At 37.9% G+C, this 16550-nt stretch overlaps 1 protein-coding gene across 1 annotated transcript in view; it reads left to right on the top strand.

The window, feature by feature from the left end:
• SYPL1 (synaptophysin like 1) overlaps positions 1-4855 on the top strand; it is a 30154-nt gene extending 25299 nt beyond the window's left edge. Inside the window, exons 5-6 of the mRNA XM_055590228.1 lie at positions 577-765; positions 3294-4855. Of these exons, the coding sequence (XP_055446203.1) occupies positions 577-765; positions 3294-3422 (318 nt within the window). The 3' untranslated portion in view covers positions 3423-4855. The remainder of the gene's footprint in view (positions 1-576; positions 766-3293) is intronic.
• Positions 4856-16550: the final 11695 nt, after the last annotated feature.

Raw genomic sequence — 16550 nt, 5'->3', positions numbered from 1 at the left:
TCATATCATAGAGCATTAGATTTAACTAAAGTTAGAGGTTTGCCAGAACAATATGAGAAAGCAGGGGAGGATAAGGGAATTGAGAGTATATGTAAGAGATTATAATGAAGAACCTTGGAATCTAAATTGAAGGAAATGGAGATCAGATTGTAGATCTCAGTGGGGTCAAAGGACTTTTAATGTTGGGGTGCCAAAGAGAATGAGCTAGAAAGAGAGGTGATATTTGAGAGGGGTGATTAAAACAGAGATTATGGAGGTATACAGTTATTGGTGATAACAAGAGTCTGATATATGATCCCAAGAGGGAGAGGGTTGGTTAGATAAGTTTATGATGACGCCTTTATTAAACTTTGATTTCTCCATGTAAAAATCTTAGACCCTTCAGAAGATGACTGGTGAAGCTCAGGCGCTGGCCTGACAATAGTAAACAGCAGTGTTTGCTATGTTGATTGTGGCCTTTTTTATAAAGTATGTCATTTCTCAGGACTGAGAGTTCAACATGATTTTCTTGCTGGTGGATTTTAAATTTTGTATCTTTAAGTATTCATTATTAATTCATACCTATTTTTTCTTTAGGACTTTGTAATTACTATTGTTGTGACTTTTTTGTGGTTGGTGAGCACTTCAGCCTGGGCTAAAGCTCTTACAGACATTAAAGCAGCTACCGGTTCCAGTATTGTCCAGGAACTTAAGACTTGTAATGTTCATGGAGTGATGTGCCAGTTTGTCTCTGTGACTAGTATGGGATCCCTAAACGTGTCTGTGGTGAGTATGCAGTGTTTATAAAATATTTTATTTCACTTATTAGAAAAACCTTACAGTGATTTAAGAAAACAATAGTTTTAATAAATCCCTGGATGAATATATTGATTTTATCTTTACCAAGCTTATCAGAATCCTAGTTGTCATATAGTCTTTATAACAGCAAAAAAAAGTTTGTGAAGAAAATTATTACTTGTAAACAAGGTTAGACAAGATCATGGTTACGTCTTTATTAAGATTAACTAGGCAAGACTTTGACCCTAAAGGCGCTGCTGCTGGTGCTGCTAAGTCACTTCAGTCGTGTCCGACTCTGTGTGACCCCATAGATGGCAGCCCACCAGGCTCACCCGTCCCTGGGATTCTCCAGGCAAAAACACTGGAGTGGGTTGCCATTTGCTTCTCCAATGCGTGAAAGTGAAGTCACTCAGTCGTGTCCGACTCTTAGCGACCCCATGGACTGCAGCCTACCAGGCTCCTCTGTCCATGGGATTTTCCAGGCAAGAGTACTGGAGTGGGTTGCCATTGCCTTCTCTGCTAAAGGCACTAATATAAAATTTATTAAGACTGTGTGCTAAGGTCATTACACATATGTCAATTCTGAGAGGAATGTGGGAAGTGGTGTTATTATCTTCATTTACAACTGGGAAAGAATATAGCTTGTATGTTAAATCACTCAAGGTGACAGGGCTAGTAAGTTGGCAAAGCCAAGGTTTGAACCAGATCTGACTTCTGTTGTTACTGTTTAGTCCCTAAGTCATGTCCGACTCTTTGTGACCCCATGAACTGTCCTCTGTCCATGGATATTAGCCCTGTCTCTGCTTTGCTCTGGGTCTCTGAAAATAGTACTTTCATAGTTCTTCAGTTCAGTTCAGTTCAGTCGCTTAGTCATGTCCGACTCTTTGTGACCCCATGAATCACAGCACGCCAGGCCTCCCTGTCCGTCACCAACTCCCGGAGTTCACTCAGACTCACGTCCATCGAGTCAGTGATGCCATCCAGCCATCTCATCCTCTGTCGTCCCCTTCTCCTTCTGCCCCCAATCCCTCCCAGCATCAGGGTCTTTTCCAATGAGTCAACTCTTCGCATGAGGTGGCCAAAGTACTGGAGTTTCAGCTTTAGCATCATTCCTTCCAAAGAAATCCCAGGGCTGATCTCCTTTAGGATGGACTGGTTGGATCTCCTTGCAGTCCAAGGGACTCTCAAGAGTCTTCTCCAACACCACAGTTCAAAAGCATCAATTCTTCGACACTTAGGTTTCTTCACAGTCCAACTCTCACATCCATACATGGTCATAGTTCCTTAAATAATCCTAAAATTTTGGCCTCTAAATTTAAATATTATTTTGTCTGGTATTTTATCCAAATACAGATATATTATTAATATAATGAGGGTATTATTTTTAAGGAGATTTCATGTCTTTTCAAGAAAGTATTTTTCAAGTGGATAAAGTTGGTCTTGCCTTATAAAGCAATTTGGCCAAATTTTTGTTTTAAAAGTCTTTTTTTTTTTTTTTGCATATATATTGACAGTGAGCTGAGATAATTTCAGAAGTGTTTTTATACCCAAATAATACAAAAAGATAGAAGAAAGCAGTTTGGGGCTTCCCGGTAGCTCATTGGTAAAGAGCCCACCTGCAGGTGCAGGAGACGCAGGTTCTATCCTTGGGTTGGGAAGATCCCCTGGGAGGAGGAAATGGCAACCTACTCCAGTATTCTTGCCTGGGAAATTCCATGGACAGAGGAGCATGGCGGGCTACAGTCCATGGCATGGCGAAACTTGACTTAACGACTAAACAACAGCACAAATATGATAGTACCCAAGCTTTTTACCCTACTCTTACCTCATAGGTCACTACTATTCTTGTATTTTTTTTTTTTTAAATAGTGTGAAAATAGGATATCTGCAGTTCCTTCATCTCTGAGACTTTGAACTTTCAGATTTGTACCTGGGAAGGCTGATTTCTTTTAGGTTGATTAATACAGGATGTGACATAAGGTTTTCTTCTAAGACTCCTTTTCTCTTGTGGCTGCAGCTGTGGAAGCAGAGGTGAATGTAGGAGGGGGATGAAGTAGGGAAGTAGGAAAAGGTGCACAAAGGATGTTCATAACCATTCAGATGGGAGAAAAGTAAAACCCCTCCTAGTGAAGGAACCATGGGCCCCTGTTCTCTTCACCTAGAACCACCAAGGTCTAAATATAAAGTAATAAAAGGAAGATCTTATTTACTTTTCTCAAACAAATTTAATTCCTTTTTTAAATTGGTAATAATGCACATGTAGAAATAAGATATGTTTTAGTCACGATTTGATATGTTACAGATTTAGAGATTTCACTGGGAATAAGTCATTATATATCTAAATCGGGCATTGAAATACAGAGCCTTCCTTTTTTATTCCATTTGATGTATCATTCAGACTTCAAATGAAATGATAGTATATGGCCTTGAAATATTAAATATTTATAGGAAAACTAAGATAGGTATGAAATTTTAATAGTATACTAGATTTTCATGTATGTTTTTCTCTTTCTTAGATCTTTGGCTTTCTGAATATGATACTTTGGGGAGGAAATGCATGGTTTGTGTACAAGGAGACCAGCTTTCACAGTCCATCAAACACTTCTACTTCTCAAGGAGGTATTCCTCCTCCAACTGGAATATAATTGAAGGGAGAAGTACACTGTATGAAATAAATGTCTGTACTATGACCTGTTGCCAACACCTTGAGAAGCATTTTTTGTTTCTAATAAAAGTAATGGCTTTTTCAGTAAATTGGTGGGTTTAAAATTTTGCTGCTTTTTTACATAAAGCTTGTGCCTTTCCTAGGAATTTAAGATGTAAATGTATTCTCCCATGTGAATTTGAAAATTCAGGGGCCTATTATGAGATGATACACATTTTTAAATGAACGGTAATTTCTTCACTAAGTTGTTTTCCTTCCAAAGTGTTTACACCTTAAGCCTTAACGTATATCTTCACTCAGAAAAGAGTTTTATTGTCATATCATAATAGGAAGAAAATCTCTTTTGGAATATTACACTACTGTAAGTTTGTACAGATCATATTCCTAAGACGTGTCTTTGTTTAAGAAAGTCTTGATTACATAAATCATATTTAGAAAAAACATTTAGTTAACAGTTTATATCTGAACACTGTTTATATGTTATGAAAAATGCTCAATTACAAAGGCTGATGTATTATTTCTGTTTTTCTAAATGACCTACAGTACTTGGTAGGTGTACTAAAATTGTTTGGGGAGTGGGGTTTAGAGATTTCTAATAGATGTATAGTTAATTTGGTAATTCTCTCGCATGAGGTGTAAGCTTCCATATGCTGGTTATTTAATAGATTTGCTACATAAGTAAAACATGGTTCACCTAGATAGTTTGATATGTATGGGCATTACTCCTAGTAGTATTTGTTTGTTGTCTTTTGTTGCTTATGCTCCTTCCGTGCAGGCTGAGACCTAATCTCCTGCAAGTACAGTAAAATAATCTACCTTTTTTTGCAGACCCTATTCATAGGATAAAAAAAATTAAGATTGCCTTTTACTTTTGAAACATTTATATTCAATGAAGTTGCTGTCTTGAGTTTAGTATTGATATTGTGAAAATGAATGCAATTTGGATTTCACTTTTCTTAATGTTTGTTCTTATTTCACAAATGGATAATTAAGGAATTATGCGTCATAAAGAAGGAACCTAAGTGAGCTATATTATGGGTGTGCTGTCTTTGCTCACACATTTGGGTAGCTTCTGGAATTATAGGACTTACTCACGTTTTGCTTCCTAATCTTTCTGTTGTACAGGGCCAGATCTCCTCTTAGCCACTTGATTGTTTTTATATGAAGCACATCTTACTATCGCCTTATTTTGGTTGCTTTTGTTCACAAGAATTGTTAATATGAGAATGTGTATCCACCTTAATAAAGAAGTTAAAATAAAGAGTGCACTGATTGTTATATTATAAAGAAACTTTCATCTTAAAGGCATGAGCAGTATAAAATAGAATTGATTTACAAAGCAAGAAATAGAATATTACAGTAGGTTTTTTTGTTTGTTTAATGTTTGGCAAGGAATAAAAAATGCTTTGGACACCCTGGTTCTATTTTTCTTTCAATATCATTTTTAAAATGCTCATTTGTAACTTTCAGGTTGAGTTTTACTGATAAACCTTTTCTAATTGACTGTCCAGTTGGCAGCAAAGATTCTTAATTAAAAGTGTATGCTCTGGAGCCAAACTGCCTGAATTTGAATCTTGGCTTCACCACCTACCAGCTCATTGTTGGCTCAGTCTTGTCTGATCTTTGCGACCCCCTGCCAGGTACCTCTGTCAGTGGGATTATCCCAGCAAGAATACTGGAGTAGGTTGCCATTTCCTATTCCAGGGGATCTTTCCAACCCAGGGATTGAACCCCCATGTCTTGCAGCTTCTGCATTGGCAGGCAGATTCTTTACCTTTAGGCAATTTACTTACCTCTGTGTGCCCCCATTTGCTTATCTGAAAAATGAGAATAAGAATGCTGACCTCAAAGAGTTTTAAGTTAATGGCATTAAATGTTAATAAATAATGAGATCATAGATCTAGGAAAAAGTCCATTCTGTTGCCTTTCACTGTCTGATTTTGAGTCAGTGTTACAGGGTTAAGACTTTTAGGATAATTTCCAGGACAGAGGTTGCAAAGAATTTTTTATAAATAGCATTATTACCAATGTTTTTGTGAATTGAAGTCACTTGAATAAAGATATGCTATAAATGTTAGGTCACTTGCTTGCTAAATACTTTGTTTCATGTTTAATTAAAAACTTTAAAATCATGTAGCATTTAAGATAAGTATGGGCTTTCCCGGTGGCTCAGAGGGTAAAGAATCTGCCTGCAGCACTGGAGACCTGGGTTCGATCCCTAGGTTGGGTCAGGAAGATCTCCTGGAGAAGGGAATGGCAACCCACTCCAATATACTTGCCTGGAAAATACTGTGAACAGAGGAGCCTGGCTGGGTAAGGTCCACAGGGTTGCAAAGAGTCTGACATACTGAGCGACTAACACTTGTTAAGATAAGCATAAGAAATAGTATAGAACCAAGTTTCCACCACTAAGGAAAACAAATATTAACATTTTGTTTTATTTATGTCAGATTTGGTTTTGTCTTTTTAAGGAAATAAAGCATTATAGAGACAGCCTTTTCCTTGCTGAAGTAGATTTTTCTTTTCACTAGTACAGATAGCACTGAAATATTTTTGCAAAATACGTGAAGACTTCTCTAGGATATACCACTAGAAGTAGAATAGTTGGCATGTGAAGTATTCACATTTCATTTGTAACTTAGGTAGTAAACAGTTGTTCAATAAGGTGCGAGTATGGTGTCAGTTTAGTCTCCCACTAACAATATGTAAGAGTCCCTGTTGCCTGTATTCTTGCCCTTGCTTGATGCTTGATGTTATTGGACTGTTGCCATTCTAATGGGTTTGCAGTGGTGTCTGATATTTTTGAATTTGTATTTCTCAGATTGCGATTGAGATTGGTTGTCCTTTCCTGTATTTATTGGTCACTTCGGTTTGCCCTGCTCTGTATTGCCTGTTCATATCCTTTGCCAATTTTTCTATTTTGTCTTTTTCCTATTGATGTGAGGTGCTCTTTATTCTGGATACTAATCCTTTGACATTTATGTAGATTGCAGCTGTCTTCTTCCTCTCCATAGCTTGTATTTTCACTTTATGATTTGTCGTACAAAAGTTTGTCTTAATACTGACTTAACTGTCTTCATGGTTTGTGCTTTTTGTGTCTTAAAAAGTCCTTCTCACTATCATAAAGATATTCACCCCTCTTTTCTTCAGAATATGTTAGTTTTGTTTTTCACTTTTAGGTCTTTAAACCATTGGGAGTATACTTTTGTATATAGTATAAGGTAGGGATCTAATTTTTATTTTTTAAATACTCCCAATTTTCATGGTATGTATTTAAAAGTTCATCTTTTGTTCCCTCTGTCGTATATCATTTCTGTATTATTTGTAGTTCTTTACATTCTATACCAATCCATATCAGCCCTATCACCCTTTAATTATGTAGCTTTACAGAAAGAATTGCCATCTGAGAGGATTAGTGCCAAAGCACCACCATTGTTATTCACAGTGGTCTTGGCTGTCTTGAGCCCTGTACCCTTTCATATAAATTTTAGGATGAGCTGGTCAAGTTCCTAAAAACCTTTGGGGTTTCAGTTGAAAAGAATTGCATTGAATTTATATATCAGTTTTGGAGAATTGTCATATTTATAAAATATATTTATGAGCATGATGTATGTCTCCTTTTATGTCCTGCAATAAAGTTATAATTTTCTGCATAAAGATTTAGATTGACATTTGTATCTTGTAGCCCTGGTTACTATTATACATAGTAACACTTAAGTTATGTTCTAAATTAAATTGTAATTTTTATTGCTGGTATACAGGATTTCTCTATTATTTATTGACTTTATTCATTTTTCTACAAGGCAGTCTTTCTAAACCATATATATGTGTGTGTGTGTTTGTATATGCTCAGTTGCTAAGTCTTGTCTGACTCCTGCGATCCAATGGACTGTAGCCTGCCAGGCTCCTCTGTCTGGAATTTTCCTGGCAAAAATACTGGATCAGGTTGCCATTTCCTGCTCCAGGGATCTTCCCCACCCAGGGATTGAACCTATGTCTCTTGCATCCCCTGCATTGACAGGCAAGTTCTTTTACCCCTCACCACCTCTAAACTTCTTAGTAATTTTAATAATTTGTAGGTTCGTCTACTTTTTATATAGATAATTATATCATCTGCAGACTGATAGTTTTGTTTTTTTATTATGTTTGGAAATTAGAGTAAATCTTTATTATCTTTAATTATAGTTACGTTATACTTGTCATTGGAGTCTATGAAAAATAGAAAATATGCTTATTTGAAAATACAGTAGCTGCCATTTTGCTTCAGTATAGTAAACAACTACAGATTTATACCACCTTGTATATTGGTCATTCTGCTAAGTCACTTCAGTCGTGTCCGACTCTGTGTGACCCCATAGACGGCAGCCCACCAGGCTCCCCCGTCCCTGGGATTCTCCAGGCAAGAACACTGGAGTGGGTTGCCATTTCCTTCTCCAATGCATGAAAGTGAAAAGTGAAAGTGAAGTCACTCAGTCATGTCCGACTCTTCTCGACCCCATGGACTGCAGCCTACCAGGCTCCTCCATCCATGGGATTTGCCAGGCAAGAATACTGGAGTGGGGTGCCATCACCTTCTCCGATTGGTCACTCTAGTGATATGTAAAATTTGGTCAATATTAATAGTTCTTACATTGTGGAACATACAAATAAATGGAAAATAGTTACCAGTTAAAGTGACAGAGTCTATTTCCTACTGTTAGAATTTGGATTTTACTTGTATAAGAACAGTAATTACAAGTGAAGCCTTACTTGCTAGTCGAATTTGAAAAATTTAGCTGTTCAGTTTTCTTTTTTTATTTTTTTTTGCTGTGCCACACAACATATAGAATCTAGTTCCTTGACCAGGGATCAGTCCCACACCCCTTGCAGTGGAAGCACAGAATCGTAACCAGTGGTCTCATGCTCCATGATAATCTCTCTTACCCATCTATTCCCCAGCAGCTAATGATCTTTGTTTCTGTTAGTTTACATTTTTTAAGTTGTATGTAAATAGAGTCATAGAATACATATTCTTCTTGTTGGACTTCTTTCACTCAGCATAATTATTTTCAGATCTATGTTGCTTATATCAACAACTCATTCCTTTTTATAGCTATTACACACAGTGTGTGGATATACCACATACGTTTTATACATTCACCTGCTGGTAGATACTTGGGCTGTTGCCAGTTTGGGGCTAATCCAAATAAAGTTGCTACGAACATTTATATAAGTGTCTTTGTATGAATATGTTTCTCTTGGATACATAGGTCAGTGTGGATGGGATAGCAGAATCATGTGGTAGAAATATTTAATTTTCTAAAAAACCACCAAGGTGGTTGTGCCATTTTAAATTCCCACCAATAGTGTATGATAGTTCAGTTACTTCACATCTTCATCAACACTTGGTATGGTCAGTCTTTTTCATTTTAGTCATTCTAATATGTGTGTATATCTTTGTGATCCTAATTTGCAATTCTATAATGGCTAATGTGGGCTTCCCTGGTGGCTCAGGGGTAAAGAACCCGCCTGACAATGCAAGAGCTGCAGGTTCAATCCCTGGGTCAGGAAGATCCCCTGGAGAAGGAACTGGCAACCCACTCCAGTATTCTTGCCTGGGAAATCCCATGGATAGAAAAAGCCTGACAGGCTACACAGTCCATGGGGTCCCAAAGAGTCGGGCATGACTGAGCGACTGAGCATACAGTCTTTTTACAGCATGTGTTGGTCTATCATCAGAACTGAAAAGGGAGCTGTATGACTATAGTAGAGATCTCAAATAAATAAATAGGGCCTTCATCACAGTATCATCTCAAGGTCCTGGGGGATGCTTTGGTTTTCCTTGTCTCCATTACACTTCATTCTCTTAGCTCCATAACCACACACTAGACCTCTTTACCCTAATTGCTCCTTCTCTGAAATCTTTCTTATCCTTATTTTAATAATTTCACTGCATCTGTTCTCTGACCTTATCAGAACTGCTGGTCAGTCTCCTCACATTCTGATCATGACTTCTGGTTTTACTTTCTTCCCTGCCTAGCTACTCTTCTCATGCCAGCATTCCCAACTTCCTTGCCTTGCAGAAGCCCAACCACAGATCATTCTTTCAGCTTTCTCTGTTCCTACATTAAGACTGGACATATTGCTTGACACAATCACTCAGCTGTGCAGATTGATTTTACTCTTGAAAGTGAAAGTCGCCCAGTTGTGTCCACACGACTCTTTGTGACCCCATGGGCTATATAGTCCATGGAATTCTCCCTGCCAGAATACTGGAGTGGGTAGCCTTTCCCTTCTCCAGGGTATCTTCCCAACCCAGGGATTGAACCCAGGTCTCCCACATTGTAGGCGGATTCTTTATCAACTGAGCCACAAGGGAAACCCAATTATACTGGAGTGGGTAGCCTATCCCTTCTCCAGCAGATCTCCCACCCAGAAATAGAACCAGGGTCTCCTGGATTGCAGGTGGATTCTTTACCAACTGAGCCACAAGTAAAGCCCAATCTTACTCTTAAATGTCTGAAATTTTACTAGGTCTCCTTGGCAACCTTTCCTGGGCAGCTCTCCCATTCTTCACCATTTGTATGCATTTCCTGAGCCTTCTATAACAGATTACTACAAACATGTAGCAGTTCATTACTGACACATCAGTATAATACCCAGCCCTGAAATATACCATCTTATAAATAGTGACTTAGAATAAAAGAAACTATCAGAAGTCAATGGATTATAAAAGCATCATTCAATAACTGGTATTGAGAAAATTGGACATTCAGGGGAAAAGCAAGTTAGATTCTCAACATTACTCCCCTAAATAAATTTCAAATTGATTTAAAAAATTAAATGCCCAGCATTTAAAGGAGAAACACAAAATGGCTAATAACATGCCTGGAAAACAGTTTATCCAATAAATATTGATCGGCTAAATGCTGAGCACTCTGCTAGATACAGGGATACAAGCATGATGGATATACTGTTCCTGCAGTTGAGCCCATATTCTGTTTTCATGATATACACCTAGAGTCTTGAAACTGCAAAAGGTGAAATGTTTTTTCACTCGAGTCATTTATATAAAACGCAGGTGTAACAAATGGCACCAGTGCTTACAACCAGTTAGGACCTTGAATTTACATTCTACCATGAACATTTTCATATTTCTGGTCCTGCTAATTCCACTTTGAGCATCTTAAATGAAATGATCAGTGATGTGGTTTCTACTCTTTCCTCCCTGACAATAGGGAAGTCTTGGATTTGCCCCGAATGGAACTCGAGATCAGCAAGTACATGAGGTTGATCTATGGGTTAAGGAAGTAACTTGCAGCTTTTTTGCAGTGTTCTTATTTGTTTCTATAATTTCACAGAAGGGCTTAAGACATTTGTGATAACTAGCCTAACTGTTCATCTTCGTTTCTGGGCAACATCCCCAATATATGGTAGAGCCTCCTCATTACCAACCAATAGCCATTCTAACTTTCTATCTCAAATGAACAGAACACCATTTGCCCTTTGCCACCAGCTAAAAGACTATTTCCCAGCTCTCTTGCAGCTATATATAACTTAATGGCTAAATTCTGGCCAACTGATTGAAAACAGAATGTTGTGTGATAAAATGCTTTTAAAAAAAGTGGGTGCGCAGAACTTCCATGGTGGTCCAGTGCCTAGGACTCTGCACTCCCAATGCAGGGGACCTAGATTCAACCCCTGGTTGGGGAAATAGATCACACAGGCTGCAACTAAGACCTGGTAGCCGAATAAGTAATATACTTTAAAAAAATGTGTGACTGCACACATTTCATTAGAATCCAATCTTAAATAAAAGCACTATAGCAAAACCATGCTCAGTAGGAAAACAGAAGTTTTCTTTTGAAAATCAGAAAAAATTTCATTTCAGCACTCTATAGAGACCCTACACAGCACAGTAACTCAAGAAAAATAATTTGAAACACGTAATGTTCGAAAAGGAAGAAATAAAACCATCATTATGCAGATAATATGATTGTCTATATAGAAATCCTCCAAAAAATCTAAAAATAAATGATTAGACATTATAAAAGACTTCAATATGGTGAACACAAAAAATATAATTTCTATACACCAGACACAAACAGAAAGCATTTATAAATATTAATATTGATTTACAATACCATAAAACTATGAAGTTCAAAGGGAAAAAATATAACAAAAGATGTGCAAAATTTATACATAGAAAAATCATAAAATTTTAGAGACAAAGAGCAAGGATTACCCAGATAAAACTGAAGAAGGAAAATAATGAGAGGGGCCTATCTTTGCAGGTAAAATGGTTTATTATAAAGTTAGAATAGTTTAAAAAGTGTGGTATTTGTTCAGGATTATACCAGCAAACTGTCCAAGGGATAAAATATAGAGTCCAGAATTAAATTTGCTTATTTGAAGTTTTAAGTCACACTGGAAGTAGTGGGAAAAGGAAACACAAATAAATGGGACCAAAAAACTGAAAGGAGACCTTATTTCATATACAAAAATCCAATCTAGAAGCATTAAGAGCTTAAATATCTAAAGCAAACTCTTAACTTTTAGAAGAAAATATAAGTGAATATCTTTCTGATATGATATCATAAAAGATGACATTAACAAATTCAAACATTAAAATGAGCCATCAAAACATGTGAAAAGATAACGTTCAAGAAAATAAAAGCTACAACTTGGGAGAAGTTATTACAACACAATTACTATGCAGAATAAATAAAGATTTCTACAGACAAATAAAAAAAAAAACTAATAGAAAACTGCACAGAAAATTCAAACAGGTGTTTAACAGAAAAGGAAATAGAGCTAAGAAACTGAGAAATGTAAATGAAAACTTTACAGAAATACAATTCTACAACTATTGATAAAAGTTAAGAAGCCTGACACATCAAGTTTGAAGGCTATATAAATCAATGTGATCATGTTGCTGGTAAGAGTGTAAATATAACCACTTTTGAAAATAATTTGTCATTTATCTATAAAGTTGTTCATGCTTTAAGACCCAGTAGTTCTATATCTAGGTATATACCCAAAAGAAAAATTAGCACCTGTACCGCACAATTGCACTCATCTCACACGCTAGTAAAGTAATGCTCAAAATTCTCCAAGCCAGGCTTCAGTAGTACGTGAACCGTGAACTTCCAGATGTTCAAGCTGGTTTTAGAAAAGACAGAGGAATCAGAGATCAAATTGCCAATATCCGCTGGATCATCGAAAAAGCAAGAGCGTTCCAGAAAAACATCTATTTCTGCTTTATTGACTATGCCAAAGCTTTTGACTGTGTGGATCACAATAAACTGTGGAAAATTCTTCAAGAGACGGGAATACCAGACCACCTAACCTACCTCTTGAGAAACCTATATGCAGGTCAGGAAGCAACAGTTAGAACTGGACATGGAACAACAGACTGGTTCCAAATAGGAAAAGGAGTATGTCAAGGCTGTATATTGTCACCCTGCTTATTTAACTTCTATGCAGAGTACATCATGAGAAACGCTGGGCTTGAAGAAGCACAAGCTGGAATCAAGATTGCCAGGAGAAATATCAATAACCTCAGATATGCAGATGACACCACCCTTACGGCAGAAAGTGAAGAGGAACTTCTTGATGAAAGTGAAAGAGGAGAGTGAAAAATTTGGCTTAAAGCTCAACATTCAGAAAACGAAGATCATGGCATCTGGTCCCATCACTTCTTGGGAAATAGATGGGGAAACAGTGTCAGAATTTATTTTTTGGGGCTCCAAAATCACTGCAGATGGTGACTGCAGCCATGAAATTAAAAGACGCTTACTCCTTGGAAGGAAAGTTATGACCATCCTAGATAGCATATTCATTACTTTGCCAACAAAAGTCCGTCTAGTCAAGGTTATGGTTTTTCCAGTGGTCATGTATGGATGTGAGAGTTGGACTGTGAAGAAAGCTGAGCACCGAAGAATTGATGCTTTTGAACTGTGGTGTTGGAGAAGACTCTTGAGAGGCCCTTGGACTGCAAGGAGATCCAACCAGTCCATTCTGAAGGAGATCAGCCCTGGGATTTCTTTGGAAGGAATGATGCTGAAGCTGAAACTTCAGTATTTGGCCACCTCATGCGAAGAGTTGACTCATTGGGAAAGACTCTGATGCTGGGAGGGATCAGGGGCAGGCAGAGAAGGGGACGACAGGATGAGATGGCTGGATGGCATCACTGACTCGATGAATATGAGTCTGAGTGAACTCCGGGAGTTGGTGATGGACAGGGAGGCCTGACGTGCTGTTGCAAAGAGTCGAACACGACTGAGCGACTGAACTGAACTGAATATAGAGAGGAGACTATTCATAGCAGAAAAGTTTGTTTTAGAAAAAGAAATGGAAACAACCCAAATATCTATTGGCAGGAGAAAATAAAAATAGAATTTGGTAGAGTCACATAATGAACTATAACAGGTGAAAATAATGAACTACAGTTCTACTAACTACATGAATGTCTCAGAAACAATGTTGAATAAAAAGAACAGGCTACAGAAAATAAAGTATAATGTGACTCCCATTTTATTAACCAAGCAAATAGGATTATATACTATTTAGATATATATGCATACTGATAAAACTCATTTTAAAAAGCGAAAGAATGACAAACACCAAATTTAGGTGAGCAGTAACCTATGTGTGAGGCAGAAGTCAGGGACAGGGTGCCCTTAAGGGCAAGGGAAGATGGTAGTGAAGTTATTGGCTAGGTGTTGTTTTCAGCAGGTGTTCATTAGCAAATAACAATGTAAAATAAAGCCATGCAGGAAACAATGATGAGAGTGTCATGAATCAAGACTTTATATTAATTGTATTTTGGGCACTTGAAATTTTTCTTTTTTAATGCTGTGAAAAGTTTAAAAGAAATTGTCCTTAATCCCACTATACCAGTGCAGCAAGCAACTCCTCTTAAAAGTCTCAGTTAATGACCTGGAATACGCCTTTATGACTTTCCAATGAAGTGTGAAGTGTTGCTGTTCTTGTCAACAAACTGTCAAGCCACTTGTGCCACTTCCAGCTCTTAGGTCAGGGGAATAATTTGGAAAACCTTGGCTGGGAACTTCAGGAAAGAAAAAAGGTGTCAGCTAAGGCTCCTCAGGAGCCACGTCAATTGTACTTTAAAAATCTGGTTTCAAAAGCCTTGTTTAAATTCTAGAGAAAACAAATTGTAGTATTGCAAAGTCAATGTTTATTTTAAGTGTCAGTGTTTTGGGTCATGTTTACATCGTAACCCACTTTGTACTTCTGTGTGAGTCATGATTAAAATTTTCTTGAGAACTTTGTGTAGCCCTCAGTTTCCATACAGATAAACAGATTTAGAAAGAGCAACCCAAAAAAGGAATCTAGGAGTCTAGAATGTGTACTTTTAGAGCAGCATCCCCTGAAAATGCCAGCAAATACTAAGTCCACCCCTGCCAGGGCCATGCTTCAAAGGGTGGACACTGATACATGGAAAGTGAACAACTTAGGAGAAAAAAGAAAACCCACTATATAAGTCCCTGCTGTGATTCCAACTAGCTGTACCTAAGATCTGTGCACCTAATACTTCTCCACGTCACGTTAGTGTGATGACATGGAATCAATCAGTAGTCAGTGGTCAAGGGATCAGCAGGTTGAGGGGCAGCTACAAGGGACTACTTGCCGACAAAGGTCTGTATAGGCAAAGTTATGGTTTTTCCACTAGTCATGTAATGATGGGAGAGTTGGACCATAAAGATGGCTGAGTGCCGAAGAATTGATAGTTTTGAATTGTGGTACTGGAGGAGACTCTTGAGAGTCCCTTGGTTTACAAGGAGATCAAACCAGTCAACCCTAAAGGAAATCAACCCTGAATATTCACCGGAAGAACTGAGCTGAAATTCAAACTCCAATACTTTGGCTACCTGATGCAAAAAGCTGACTCATTGGAAAAGACCCTGATGCTAAGAAAGATTAAAGGCAGAAGGAGAAGGGGGCGACAGAGGATGAGCTGATTGAACGGCATCATCGACTCAATAGACATGAGTTTGAGCAAACTCAGGGAGATAGTGGACAGAGGCTGCAGTCCATGGGGTTGCTAAGAGTCAGACATGACTTAGCGACTGAGCAACAACCACAGGGAACCACTGGGATGCATGGAGTACCTTTATAGTACTTGGGGCACGACTTTACTACTTATAATGACCATGGAGTTTAGAATTATTTTTGCAATTTCTGACAGAAATCATCAATATGACACAATCATATCTGATGTGTTTGATGTCAAATCCCTAATTAGGAATGTAACTCCCAAGTTTATAACCCTGATCTCATGATATAACCCACCAGGCAGAAACATGTTTTATGATGGTCTATGTGATGGTTTCGAGAAAATTTTTATAGCGACAACTGAGGGTTGCCCCTCATTGAAATATTAATTACATCATGGGTGTATTTACACCATAAATGTTTTCCTAAAATGGTGCCCTATGAAACAAATACTTGTCCCCATTATTTCACATTATCATTTCAAAGCACGTTATCTTTCTGCTTGAATCACCCTTTGAGGTGGCACCGCCAAAATGACAGCTCAGAGTTTCTCTGCCCTTCAGCCTCTGTGATGAGTGAATTAATGGTCTGTAAATGAATCTTTAAATGTCCTAAGGAATCTACCATTTGAAAGAATCCTATTAGAAACCAAAGAATTCTTCTGAAATGCAAAGTACTCTTCTCCTTATTGAACTGGCCTGAAGTGGGCCTTCCGGAGGGGAGCAAACCCCCAACAGAGCCCCTGCCTTCTTTTTGGTGGTTTTCATTGTCTTTTGCAGGTGGGGGGAGAGACTGGGAAGAAGCAGAAAATCTTTATCTCATTTTTTTTTTTTTTTCAAGAAGAGTAGGAGGAAGATCGAAAATAGTTAGGTCTGGCGGCTTAATCTGGGTTGCCTGTTTTTGCCAGCAATCTGTAAAATGTGTTTTTCAAGGATAAGAAGTTTGGGCCCTGGGCCAAAGCTCATGCCTGTCATCGACAGGAAGACAAATGATCTCTTTAACCCACTGCTGTACTCCATCTACCCTAGTACTTGGTTGTGAACATGACGCCTGCTGCAGGCCCAGAGCTGCCCAGAGTTGATCCTTCTCTTTTTCTAGGCAGGACCTTCAT

Source organism: Bubalus kerabau, chromosome 8, assembly GCF_029407905.1.
Source record: "Bubalus kerabau isolate K-KA32 ecotype Philippines breed swamp buffalo chromosome 8, PCC_UOA_SB_1v2, whole genome shotgun sequence".
NCBI lineage: Eukaryota > Metazoa > Chordata > Mammalia > Artiodactyla > Bovidae > Bubalus > Bubalus kerabau.
Note: the sequence above shows the minus strand (reverse complement) of the source record. Positions and strands in the feature narration are given on the sequence as shown.